General features: G+C 35.3%; 1 protein-coding gene across 1 annotated transcript in view; it reads left to right on the forward strand.

Annotated features, from left to right (window-relative positions):
* Focad (focadhesin) overlaps positions 1-13065 on the forward strand; it is a 250753-nt gene that overhangs the window by 154801 nt on the left and 82887 nt on the right. Inside the window, exons 17-19 of the mRNA XM_090330054.1 lie at positions 200-250; positions 1400-1483; positions 10264-10390. Coding sequence (XP_090186180.1) covers positions 200-250; positions 1400-1483; positions 10264-10390 — 262 coding nt within the window. The remainder of the gene's footprint in view (positions 1-199; positions 251-1399; positions 1484-10263; positions 10391-13065) is intronic.

Genomic DNA, 13065 nt, shown 5'->3' on the forward strand with positions numbered 1-13065 from the left:
AACCTCAGAAAATCACACTGTGTTTCAATTATCCATGTATTTTGATGATGAATCTTTTCTGAGTTCTCTCATTTAATGTGTTATGGATAAATACAAGTTGAATCAACTATTGGTTGCTATAATTTTAAAAAATAGTTTATTTTTCACTGTCTTCAACTTTATCTTTTTTCTAACACTTTTGTGTTTCTTGGATTTTCAGAATTTCAAAGTTCAAGTCCTCAGCTTCCTCTGGACTCACACTCAGAGCAAGGTATTTTCCCTGAGGGTTGGAGTATGCCAGTGAATTGTGAAACTGAGAAATGAATTATGAAATAAGACAATTCTTTTTAAATGTAGATTGCAACAATGGCTTCTTAATTTTGAAGGTGTGATTATTAGCAAGTTTACGTCTTAAAACTCAATTCATGCCATTAATCTACATGATGTGAATCATCTACATGAGTGATGTAAACCCCCGAGATGTAAATGCTTAATGAATGTAGATATGTATTTAATTTAATATTTTAAAAAATTTGACAGATATTAAGAGGGATTGATAACATTGTCTCTTTTTTTTTTTTTTTTTTGCTAGTTGTCAAGCTTGAACTCAGGGCCTGTCCCTAAGCCTCTTTGTGTTAAAGGCTAGTGCTCTACCCCTTAAGCCACATCACAACTTATGGCTTTTTTGGAGCTAAGTTTTGCACAGACTTGTCTTTCCAGGATGGCTTCAAACCTCAGTCCTCAAATTTCAGCCTCCTGAGTAGCTAAGATTATAGACATGAGCCTCTAGAACCTGGCTGTCTATCATTTTTAACATGGTCCTTCCATTTTTTACTTTGCTAACACCCCTACCAAACAAAGAAGCCCTATGCCAGTTGTAGCTGTCATTTTTAGTGAAGGGGTATTGAGAATAGGATGTTGGTGATGTTATATTTCATTCATATGAATTAATATAGAATCCAAGTCATTAAGTGGAGAGCAAGAATCGAAGTTCAGTCTTGTCATCCTCTCAATCCTTATTTCTTCCACTACACCACACTATTATATTGACACCTGGTTAATTCTTTGTTACTTATGCTTTGTATCCAGATTAGGATAAAAATATAGTGTTTTAGTGCTTTTGCCTAATGATGGGTCTTTTTGTTTTTGCATTTTTTTATTTTAGATTCTCTAGAAAAATATTTGATGTCAATAATTTTTTGCAGCTGCCCTTATTAATTTTTTTGCATGTGTTTTGTTTTATTCTTCCTCCCATACTGTTATTTGTGAAATAGGACATTTGATTTCTCCTTCGAAATTGCTAAGTTTGGTTTCAGAAGACTTGAATAATATTTCCAAGCACTGTTTATAGAATCTTGGAATGAGGGGAGATTTTTCTGATATTTATTATGTACTTTGTTTGTTTCCTTTTATCCTCCAGGACCCAGTTTCAGCCAATGCTGCCTACAAAGCTCTGTCCCACTTCAGTGCAGGAGAACACACCATTCTTCACCTTCCTGAAAAGGTATGCACTAATGATTTTTCACTATTGTTATTTTCATTTTTCTTGGGCTTGTTACTTGATCTCTTGGAGATCCTTGCCTGATAAATATAGATATAATTATTATTTTTTTTTGCCAATCCTAAGGACTGAACTCAGGGCCGGAGTGCTGTCCTTGGGCTTTCCTCAAGCCTAGAGATCTACCACCTGAGCTACAATACCACTTCTAGCTTTTCTTTTTTTTTTTTTTAATATTTTTATTGTATTTAATAAAAGGGTTACATGATATTTGCCAGATAGGAGGTACATTAATTCACATACATTGATACCCTTCCACATGTCTCGGTCCCCATTACCCTCCCCTCCACCCCTCCTCTTGGTTTTCCCCCCTTCCCTGTCTCTTGGTTTTCCCCCCTTCCCTGTCCAATTTCAAGTAACCAAATACAAATGCATCCAATAGATCAGATAACAAAGTGAGATATTGTGACAATATGAGATAACAAAGGAACAGCAAAAGAGATGAGAGATAACATAGCACCTTAAGGACAGCAATCATTCATTATATGGCTTTTGTTTCAATATCCTAGAGGTCCATTCAATTAGCTTCATACTGTATGGCCTTATGTATCAAGTTTTTGCTCTATTGCAAATCTTTGCTATTAGAGCCCAAGGTTTCTACTGGTTATGATGAATGAGGGAAACCATTGAGCCTAAGTTCCTTTGAGTCTGGCTTACTTCACTTAATATGATTTTTTCTAAGTCTTTCCATTTCCTAACAAATGGGGCGATGTCGTTTTTTCTGACAGCAGCATAGAATTCCATTGTGTACAAATACCACATCTTGTGGATCCATTCATCAACTGAGGGACATCTAGGTTGGTTCCATATCTTTGCTATGGTGACTAATGCTGCAATGAACATTGATGTGCTAGTGGATTTAGTATGCCCTAGTTTCTGGATGGTTGGGTAAATGCCAAGTAGTGGAATTGCTGGGTCATAGGGGAGTTCTACGTTTAGCCTTTTGAGGCACTGCCACACTGCTTTCCATAGTGGTTGAATGAGTTTGCACTCCCACCAACAGTGTAGTAGTGATCCCTCCTGGCCACATCCCCTCCAGCATCTGTTATTATTCGTTTTCCTGATTCTGGCCATTCTAACTGGAGTGAGGTGGAATCTTAGAGTTGTTTTGATTTGCATTTCTTTTATGACCAGAGATGTTGAGCATTTCTTCATGTGTCTATAGGCCATTTTTGTTTCTTCTTCAGAGAAGACTCTCTTTAAGTCTTTGGCCCATTTTTTAATGGGATGGTTGTTACTTTGGAGATTAGTTTTGGAGTGATTTAATTTTTTGAGCTGTTGATATATTTTAGATATGAGGCCTTTGTCTGTTGTATGGTTGGTGAAGATCTTCTCCCACTCTGTAGGCTTCCTAACTAATTTAATAGCTATGTCCTTTCACTTCTAGCTTTTCTATGTATGTGGTACTGAGGAATCGAATCTTTGTGCATGCTAGGCAAACATGCTACCGCTAGGCCAAATTCCCGGCCCCTACAGATATAATTCTAACTAGGTTTACCCTATAACATAAAAATTATTATTTATTTAATCAATAAAAAAGTATATAAGTCTTAATTGTTATAATTAATTTAGATCTCTTTGAAATAGATAGAAGACAGCTATGCTAAAAACAAGGTTGTCTTAAGCTGACTGAATTTATGGCTTGCTTGGTCTGAAAGACTTTCACTACTGTAGGTCCCATTTGCTGCCAAATCAAATCATCTTGGACTGCAAATATAGCCAGGATAGTCAAGATTTTCTACCACCTGTGCAACCAAAGGTTTTTATTTGTGATAAACAGCAAGTAATACAGGAATTTTAAAAACATAGCATTACCTTTGTGGGTTAGTGCATCATATACCATTACTTTAGTTTGAAAAATAAATTTTTTGTTTAGTTTTTTAACTAAACTTCCAACCATTTCTAGTACCTACCCTATGCAACTATCTTTATACTATTAGATTATGTTAAGAAGTTCAATATCTGATTTCTCACATAGTGCACCTAATAGTTTAAGCACATATACATGTTTGTTGAGCTTTTAGGGTAGAGGGCAGATGTGGTTTTGCATGAAGCCATGTGAGACATTGCCCACTTCTTGGAGTCAAATGTTTTTTGTCATCAAAATAAGTTTGCCTTTTTTTCTCCTAGATTAGGTTTCTAGAGAGATTAGGTATCAATAGGAACCAGAGAAACTTATATTTACTAAATTGAATGTAAAGGAATCTGAAGATGGATTCTTGTGAAAACAAATCCTAAATAAAGTGAGATCTGTACTACTGAAGACTCACAAAGTCAGATTGGCTCACTTGTTGTGCAATGACTACACATAGAATGGAAACAAATGAGACTTCAGGCTGTACTATGATGCCTCCAGTACCCATGGTGGTTTTATAAAACAAAGAGAGAAAATGAATAAGTGATTTTGGTGTGCAGACTCTAAACCTGTCTGCCCTTATGGAGAATTTATCTCTTGGAGAATCACTGTTTCCAACACTACAGCATCTATTCTTACCACAGTTTTCATTTTGGCTTTTGAATACCTAAACACTAAAGACCCATTAAATGGCTTGGTTCATTTCCCACATAATTCCACAAAGGCTGAAGATACCACCAGATCATTGCTCTACTTCTATTGTGTAGGTGTTGGCAAGAAAAAGAAACTCTTAATAAAAGTGCATTGCCCAGTGTTTTCAAAGTCCCTGCCATACTAGGACCTCTATAATGTGTTTTTTTTTGTTGTTTTTTTTTTGTTTGTTTGTTTTTGCCAGTCCTGGGCTTGAGTTCAGGGCCTGAGTACTGTCCTTGGACTTTCTCAAGTCTAGAGCTCTACCACTTGAGCCTCAGCACCACTTCCAGCTTTTTTCTATGTATGTGGTACCAAGGAATCAAACCCGGGTCTTTGTGCATGCTAGGCAAGCATTCTACCACTAGGCCAAACTCCCGGCCTATAATGTAAAATTTTAAGAGTCCTCTTTGTTGTCAAAGATTACTCATGCTGCACCACCGGCAATTGGCTTACTCATAACATCTAAGATTACTGTGTACTTTTCCAGTGAAATTACATCCACATACTTTGTTTCTACTTGTGGGAACTTGTGAAAGCAAACTGATGAACCCACTGAGAATTTCAAGTGGAATTTAGAAAGGAAACAAAATAGTTGTATTCTGACAAGCCAGGCTAGCTTTGGCATTACAGTCCAGCTACTTTTATAAGTCCTACTTCAAATTTATAGAAATATATAAATTAAAAGAAATACTTTTTGATAATTGACATCTCAATTTATAACTTGTTGAAAGTTAACATACAAAACAAAAGCAGTAAGAACTGGGTTAGGCAGGCATGACAAAGATAATGTAGAGTTGAACCTGGTGCCAGTGTCTCACGCCTGTAATCCTAGCTACTTAGGAGGCTGAGATCTGAGGATCATGGTTCAAAGCCAGTCAGGGCACTGGAAAATCATAAGTGGCACTGTGGCTCAAGTGATGGACTGCTAGCTTTGAGATGAAGAGTTCAGGGACAGTGCTCAGGCCCAATGTTTAAGCCCCACAGCAATAACAACAACAGCAACAACAATAATAATGTAGGCTTGAGGGAAACTAGATAGTAGAGCCTTAGGAAGGAATATGAACACTTAAAAAAAAATTTATTGTCAGGGTGATGTATAGAGGGGTTACAGTTTCATGCATAAGGTAGTGAGTATATTACTTCTCGAACACCTTTTTAAAGTCAGCTTTCTTATTACTGGCTTGGTATCAGGAGTTTCTGTGGGAATAAAATGTGATGTCCACTTAGCACTTGAATTGGTTTCATTGGATGTATACTAAGCTTTAGGACTATCTTATGAGATGAGTATATGAAGGAATACAAATGTTTCATTAGTTTGTAATGTTTTCTGTTAATCTCTAAAAATGCAAGTCTTAATTTGGTTTAACAGTTTGGGGATATTTTTTTGAGGATCATGTCAATCTAATATTGAAAAATAGGTGAGAATGCTTTTTCCCTTTTAGTTTGTATCTCTTCTGTTAGCACTTGTTTTACCCCCTCAGAAAAAGGGGAAAAAATCAACTAACAAAAGCTATATAGAATTGCTTATTTGACAAAAGAATCAGTAGTGGATAAACATTTAGGTAAGAGACATTGTTCTACTTCTCTGCATTAAATTCATTTAAATATTCAGCTATTGAAAAATTAAACTTTTTATTATATAGATCTTAAGATAGATTATTTTGCTGATTTCGGGAGTTAATTTTAGAAGTAATATAAAAGAACTCATTATGCATTCAGGGTAGGTATAAATACGGCATAACCCGTTTGGCTCTGATTTAAGTGAATGTCACTGCATTCATCAGAAGCTGTTTCTCTTTTTAACTGAATTTATGCAGATACTTGACTTGTTCCAAATTAAAATCCTCTATTTATGCACAGCCTTTTGGATTTTCATAGGTTATACATACAGAAAGGTAGTTGAAAGGTTATCTGGCGTAAGCTTTCTGGCATCCAATTTCAAGCAGATTTTAAAAATAATTTGTCATTTACTTAAAAAATTGGCTTTCCATTTAAGATCTTTTTAATAAAACTTAGTTATAATTGGAAGGGCTTGATTGCTGTTGCCTCTGTGTGTGTGTGTGTGTGTGTGTGTATGTGTGTAATATATATGTGCTTTAACATTTAATGCAATAGTTGCTAAAATTTTATAACTTCCACACTTATTTTTTGATATGAATTATCTTGATTTTCTTTAATTGAAATTATGTTGAGCTTATTCCATTCACAACTAAGGGCAAAGATTAGTGTTAGCACAGGGAAGTGGAATCAAATACGTCTTTAAGCAATAAGCAGAAGAGGATCTGAATAGATCATAAGAAAATAATAATGGAATCATCACATGAAACACAGTAGAACCAAGTTATTGCTACCAATTAATGCTACCATTGTAAATATGTATCTTTTATCGACTATATTGATAATTACCAATGTCATCTATATTGATGTTAAGCACATTTATAATCTTCTGTTATATATGTGTGAGATATAGACATACTGCCTATGATATAACAGATTCATTAATAACACTGTGTTGGAACTGAACTTTACAACTCGGGGGACTCAGGTGGGAGGGATAGCAGGGAAAAATGAGGGGGGTTAACAATGTTTGATAAGAACTGTACTCATTTACTTATTTATAGAAGTGTAATCCCTCTCTACATCACCTTTACAATGAAAAAAAGAGAAAAAAAGAATTCAGACAATTTATCATTGAGAAGTGAATCAATTTTCTTTACCTTCAATCTGGTAACTTTTAAATATTCCTTTAAAAATCATTTAACTAGTATATATTAATTTTACCAAGACACTTTGTTGTAGTATTTCCATACATAGGAAGGTTTTTACCCATTTTGAGTGAAGTTTTGTCTAAGAAAAACGATAAGGATATAATTGCCATCTTTTATATGTGGACATCCAGTTTATCAAGCATTTATTGAAGAGTATATCTTTCCTTCAATGAATGTCTTTGGTACTCTTGTATAAAATCAGATGTCTGTACCTTTGTGGGCATATTTCTGAATCTTCTATTCCATTTGTCTGCATGGTGTACCATGTTGGTACTATGGCTTTGTAGTGTAATTTAAAGTCAGATAATGTGATATGCAGACAACCAGCAGGCATTTCCAGGATTGCTGAGTTTTTTTTTGTGTTATCCTATGAATTTTAAGATTCATTTTCCTATTTCTATGAAAAATGACTTTGGAATTTTCTTGGAGGTTACAGTGAATCTGTAAATTGCTTTGTTTATTACAGCTATTTTCACAATATTAATTTAGCTAATCAATGAACATGCAATTCTATTTTCTTGTGCCTTAAATTTTTGCCCTTTAGGCTTTATGAATTTTATTATAATGATTTTTCACTTCATTTATTAGGATTATTCTTATGTACTTAATTTTTTGAGGCTATTGTGAATGACATTGTTTCCCTAAATCTAAATGATGTTGGTATATAAAATATCCATTGATTTTTATTTTTTATATTGGTTCTGTATTCTGCTGAAAGTGTCATATCTAGGTGTTTTTTGATGGTTTCTTTAAAATATTTCAAATATAGGAGTATAGTGACTGTCATTATGGGAAATATTATCTCCTCTTTGCCTATTTGTTACCCCTTTATTTCTTTCTTGCTCTTACTTTGTTTCTTTGACTAAAAATTCAAGCATTACATCAGATAAGAGTGGAGAATGTACAATCTTGTCTTGTTCTTCACACTAGAGTAAATATTCAGTTATCTCCACTAATTGCACTGTCAGTTACTGGTTTAACATAAATACTATTTATTTCGTTTAGTGTGTGTTAAATTTGGTTTTCAATGAGTGACTGTTGTCCTTAATGTACTGTTATCTCTCATCTCTTTTGCTGTCCCTTGGTTATCTCAAATTGTTACAGTATCTCACTTTGTTATCTGATATATTAGATATATATGTATTTGGTTATTTGAAATTGGATAGGGAAGGGAGGAAAACAAGTTGACGGATGAGGGTGGGGGCGAGGGAAATGGAGACCAAGATATGAGAAAGGGTATCAATGTATGTGAAGTAATGCACCTTCTATCTGGCGAATATAATGTAACTCTTCTATTAATTACAGTAAAAATATATGAAAAAATGAATTTGGCTAGCAAGTATTTTATTCACAATTGTGCATCTATTTTCATCAAGGAGATTACAATTTTATTTATTTTTTGTACCTGTCTTCTTTGGTGTAAGATTAATGGGTTTCTGCCTCAAGGTCACTGCTTATTTTAGTCTGTTTATGTGATTTGTACCTCTTGGTTAAATTTTTGTATATTTATGCATCTAGAATTTTATCTGTTCTGTTTTCTAGTATATTAGGTTGCAGGTTTTCAAGATATTTTCTAATGAGCTTCTGGACTGTGATATTCCCTTTTCTCCTCCAGTTTACTATTTTGTTTACTCTCTCACGTGTTGTTAAATATTTGGGTTGGCTCCCATTTGGGCACTATTTTGAATATATTGTTCTGATCATTTGTGTTCATGTTTCTATACGATTACCTATTTCACTGCGTTGAGTATATACACAAAAATGAAGTAGCTGTACCTGTCAATTACTGTTTTCTAAAAGTATTGGATGTGACAAAAAGTCAGGCTGGTCATGCCTGTAATATAACATTTATCAGAGAATATGATTCAAAGTTAACTTGAGGTGAGACTCCATTTCAGCAAACAAACCAGGCAAGATGGTGTCTGTTTGTAATTACAGTTACCTGGGAAATATGGTCTCAGGCTGGCTCCAGGCAAAAGTGAAACTCTCTATACAAAATAATTAAGGCAATAAAGAGGTGAGAGACATGTATGTGGAAAAGTGCCAACCCACCAGAGAGGAGGCCTTGAGTTCAAGCACCAATATTGCCAATAAATGAAAAAACAAATAAATAATAAAAAAGCAACACCCCCTTTCAGCCAAATGTTTTAGACCACTCTAACTATTTAGCATCTCTTAGAAATTTCCAATAATATAACCAACAAGACACAGTTGGAAGCCTTTTCTTGTGAGTGACAAATGTGTCAGATTATCTCTGATATGCAGTGGTTTCTAACAAATGCTGTGTTACCCTACCTGGAACGTACCCGATTGTTCCATCTGTAAGCATTCTGAGAATTAAGTACTCAACATTTAATCTAAATTGAATTGTGTCCTGTTATGTACTCAGGTGGTCAAGTTGCTTTCACTAGCCAAAAGAATACTAGTTATGGTTGAAAGGCTTTGCTGGAGTTGAGATTATTATACTTAAGAGAAACATTTCCTCTCTGGTTTCTTTTTATCCCTGTGCAAGAATCCTGACTCAGTGCAGTTCCTAAATGAAACAGGGCTTTGGGGACCTATGAAGAAGGCAGTCTGCAGGAATTGTTCATTATTTTTAAAAATAACTTTGAAAGACCAGCTAATGGTAATCACTGGATTCTGGCACTTTATGGTTATACCAATCACTTTTATATATTTTGATTTCCTCCCCCAATGCTTAATTATATACATGTGGGTATTATGATGGCGTGTGATTGAAAGTATTAAAATTTTAATTAATTTCTTACCAGTTATATTATATAGGAGCTATGATAGTGAAAATCTTTGTACATTTTTAAATTTTTGATTCACATGAACATAGCTAATCGCAGAGCAACCAGAGGACCTTCAAAATGCAAATTGCATACAATAAAGTTAGCAACCAATTATAGATTTTAGTGTTTTTGTAATTCCCCAGCAACAAACTAAAAATAAAACTTTAGTCATTCTCTCATCTTTTATATGTCTTCTGAAGGATTTTATGCTTTGTCATGGAAATATAGCTGGAATCACAGATAAAAAGTAAAAGTATTGGATAAAGCAAATATTTAACTATTAGTTGTAGAAGTTCAACATACTAAATGTGTGAGATTTTGCATTTTATTATAAGATACTGTAAAATTTCATTTGTTGTCTATACTAATCATGGCAAATGCTATCTTATAGTATTTCCCCCTCCCCCATGACTTTGGAATTGTTTTGAATAATGTGACTATTTAATCTAGAGCATGAACAGATTTTTTTTTACTAATATTAGTTTTGATGGCATTCAGATATTATAGAGTGAACTCAAACATGATTTTTAACTTGTGATACCCAGAGGGCAAAAAAAAAATTTCACATAATTTGTAGTATCATCTTGTCTAAAATTTTACCACCTCCATTTTCAGATCCGACCAGAAATCCCTGCTTCTGAAGAGTTAGATGAGGAGGAAGATGAGGAAGATGTAGATCTTTCCATTCCAGGCCCTTGCTATCTTAAACTCTTATCACTCACTGCTCCTTCAACTTTGCCAGGTAACTCCTCGGTGGCAGAGAAGCTACCATTTTTAGTGGACTTTATCTTTTGGAATGTGTGTATACTATAGTTTACTTTCAACAGAAGGACTTGCTTTTTCACCAAGTGAACTCACCTGCTAATGCATACTTGAGTTGTTTAAAAAAATTTACATTTAAGTTTTTGTCTTTCAAATTTTTAACTTCTTTGCAAATTCTAGTTATTTTACAGAAGCAAGGATATGATGATAAAACAATGGGAAAAAAAAATAGCCCAGTTGCTAGGGGAAAGGGTGCCCTGTGTATTAGCCGTACGGGCTCCAGACATCTTTATCCCCTTTTAAAATGCTCTTTAGGTTGGGTTTAGCTCTATATTCCCAGCTACTCAGGAGGCAGAGAGTTGAAGGATTGAGGCCCCAGGCAAATAATTAGTAAAGACATCCATTTCAACAAAAATAAGCCAGGGGTGTGTTTGTAATCCCAGTTAGGCAAGGGAGCATGCATAAATGATCATTCAAGGCTGGCCCCAGGCAAAACCAGCAAACCCTGTCAGAAACAAACAACAAATAACAACAACAAAAGGTTAGAGTATCTGCTTGGCATTTAGAAGCCTTTAGTGCAAATCCCAGTTATATATATATATATATACACATATGTATATATATATATATATATATATTCCCCTACCCCATCCTGTCTGATGTTATTTGAGAGGCCCTAATTTGCTGTAGAGGTTGACAAGCAGGCAAATTTCCATTGCTTGGCTAGTCCATGTGTAGACATGTACTTCTCCCCTGACATGTGTTCTTCTCCTGCTTACTGTGATACTATCTTTCCAGAGAAAGCTTGAAATTACTCTCTTACTATGATAAGGAAAATTATTCTCTTCCTCTAGTGCCACTGTTTTCATAAACAAATGGCTCATAAATATCTTTTGAAATGTCTGTACTTGAGTATGTAGGAACTATAGTATTTGGCCTGCAGTTGGATATTATTTAATTTTATATTTATTAGTTATATTTATTAGTTAAGGTCAAAGCAGAAAGGAGGGTTAGTCACATTTAATGGAATAATTGAAAGGTAGTTAATAAAAGCTAATAAAATTATGTTGTCAAAGTTAAGGGAAGTTTACCAGAAGTGAGTTTAAGCCTTAGGAGATGGAGAAAGAGATAAGAGGAGGAAAACAAGCATCTCCTTCACAGATAGGGCTGCTTACATGGAGCCCGGGCCTTCACAACAAGGGTGCAGACAATATTTAGCAACCCACTCATCTCACTATGTTCTCTTTGACCTGCTCCATTTCCAACCTGGGCCGATTCATCCCTCCTTTGGCAACCTTGTGTTCCCCTGCTCCCTGGAGGTCACCATATTTGATGCTGAACTTAGTGCCAACACCCGATTAGCACAGCACACTCAGCCCAGAACTCCTGGACTCAAGCAATCCTCCAGGCTCAGCCTTCAGAGTAGCTGGGTTTGCAGTCTCGAGCCACTGCACCTGGCACTGTGTTCTCACCCTCAGAACATCTACCAGTGCCTTTCTTTAGTTGAGGCCAACAAAAAACTACAGAATTTGGTTATTATTGAGGATATAGGCAAAGTTGCCAAGGATGGAGAACAGATTTAGAGGAGTAAATGAAAACCATCCCACACAGGTATTCCCTAAGCTTTGTGTGGAGAAGCTTGGTTGCATGTAAGAGAGTTTCAGTTGGGAAGGACAGAACTGGGAAGTCACTTGATACTTCCAGCCAGCATTTGAACCATTAATTGACATGATCTTTTGAAGGACACATTTGGGTAGACACACTCGGCATGAAATTCCAATATAGTCAGGCAAACCCTTGCCTTTGTTCCTATATAGACATATTCTCCTTCCTTCCTTCCTTCCTTCCTTCCTTCCTTCCTTCCTTCCTTCCTTCCTTCCTTCCTTCCTACCTTTCCTTCTTTCCTTTTTCTTTCTCTCCCCCTCCCCCCCCCCCTCTCTCTCTCTCTCTCTCTCTCTCTCTCTCTCTCTCTTCTTCCCCATATGATTTGTTTAGCTTTAGTATTTCAATTTTTATTTGTTTCTGTATTGGACAACCTCTAGTGGTCCTTCAGAAAATGACATTAGAATATAAAGCCATAGAATATAAAGCTTTATCAATGACTTAGTTTGGCATCCTGTTGACTTCTGATCCTGTTTCTGTGTGTTTATTTTGTAATAATTTAAACATCAAATGGTAAAGATCTAGGACTTAATTGGAAGGAACATAAGGAAATAAATAATAAAGGAATATTTCATTTAAAAATAATTGTACTACTATTGCTGAAGAATGATGGTTGTCATGAAAGGCCTCTCTGCAAGTAACTAAAGGAAAGAAGGACGGATATGAAATATCTGAAACTACTGTGATCCCATTGGAAGAAGCAGCAACTTTACTGGCTCTATGTAGGCTTGTATATTTAAGGACTAGAGAGAGGTCATTTGGAATTGGGACTTTAGTCTGGCAAGGAGCTTAATTCAGGGAACATCATTATTGTAATCCCTTGATCAAGGTCGGAAGTTGTGGGTTTTTTCCTACATACTGTGAAAATCCACTGGCAGTGTTTATTTCTCAAATAGGGCTTTTTTTGTTGTTGTTTAGAGATGGCTTTGAAACATAGTCTTCTTAATTCTGCCTCTTGAATAGCTTGGAATTAGAGGTATGTAATATGCTTGG

Source organism: Megascapheus bottae, chromosome 3, assembly GCF_031878675.1.
Source record: "Megascapheus bottae isolate mThoBot1 chromosome 3, mThoBot2.hap1, whole genome shotgun sequence".
Lineage (NCBI taxonomy): Eukaryota > Metazoa > Chordata > Mammalia > Rodentia > Geomyidae > Megascapheus > Megascapheus bottae.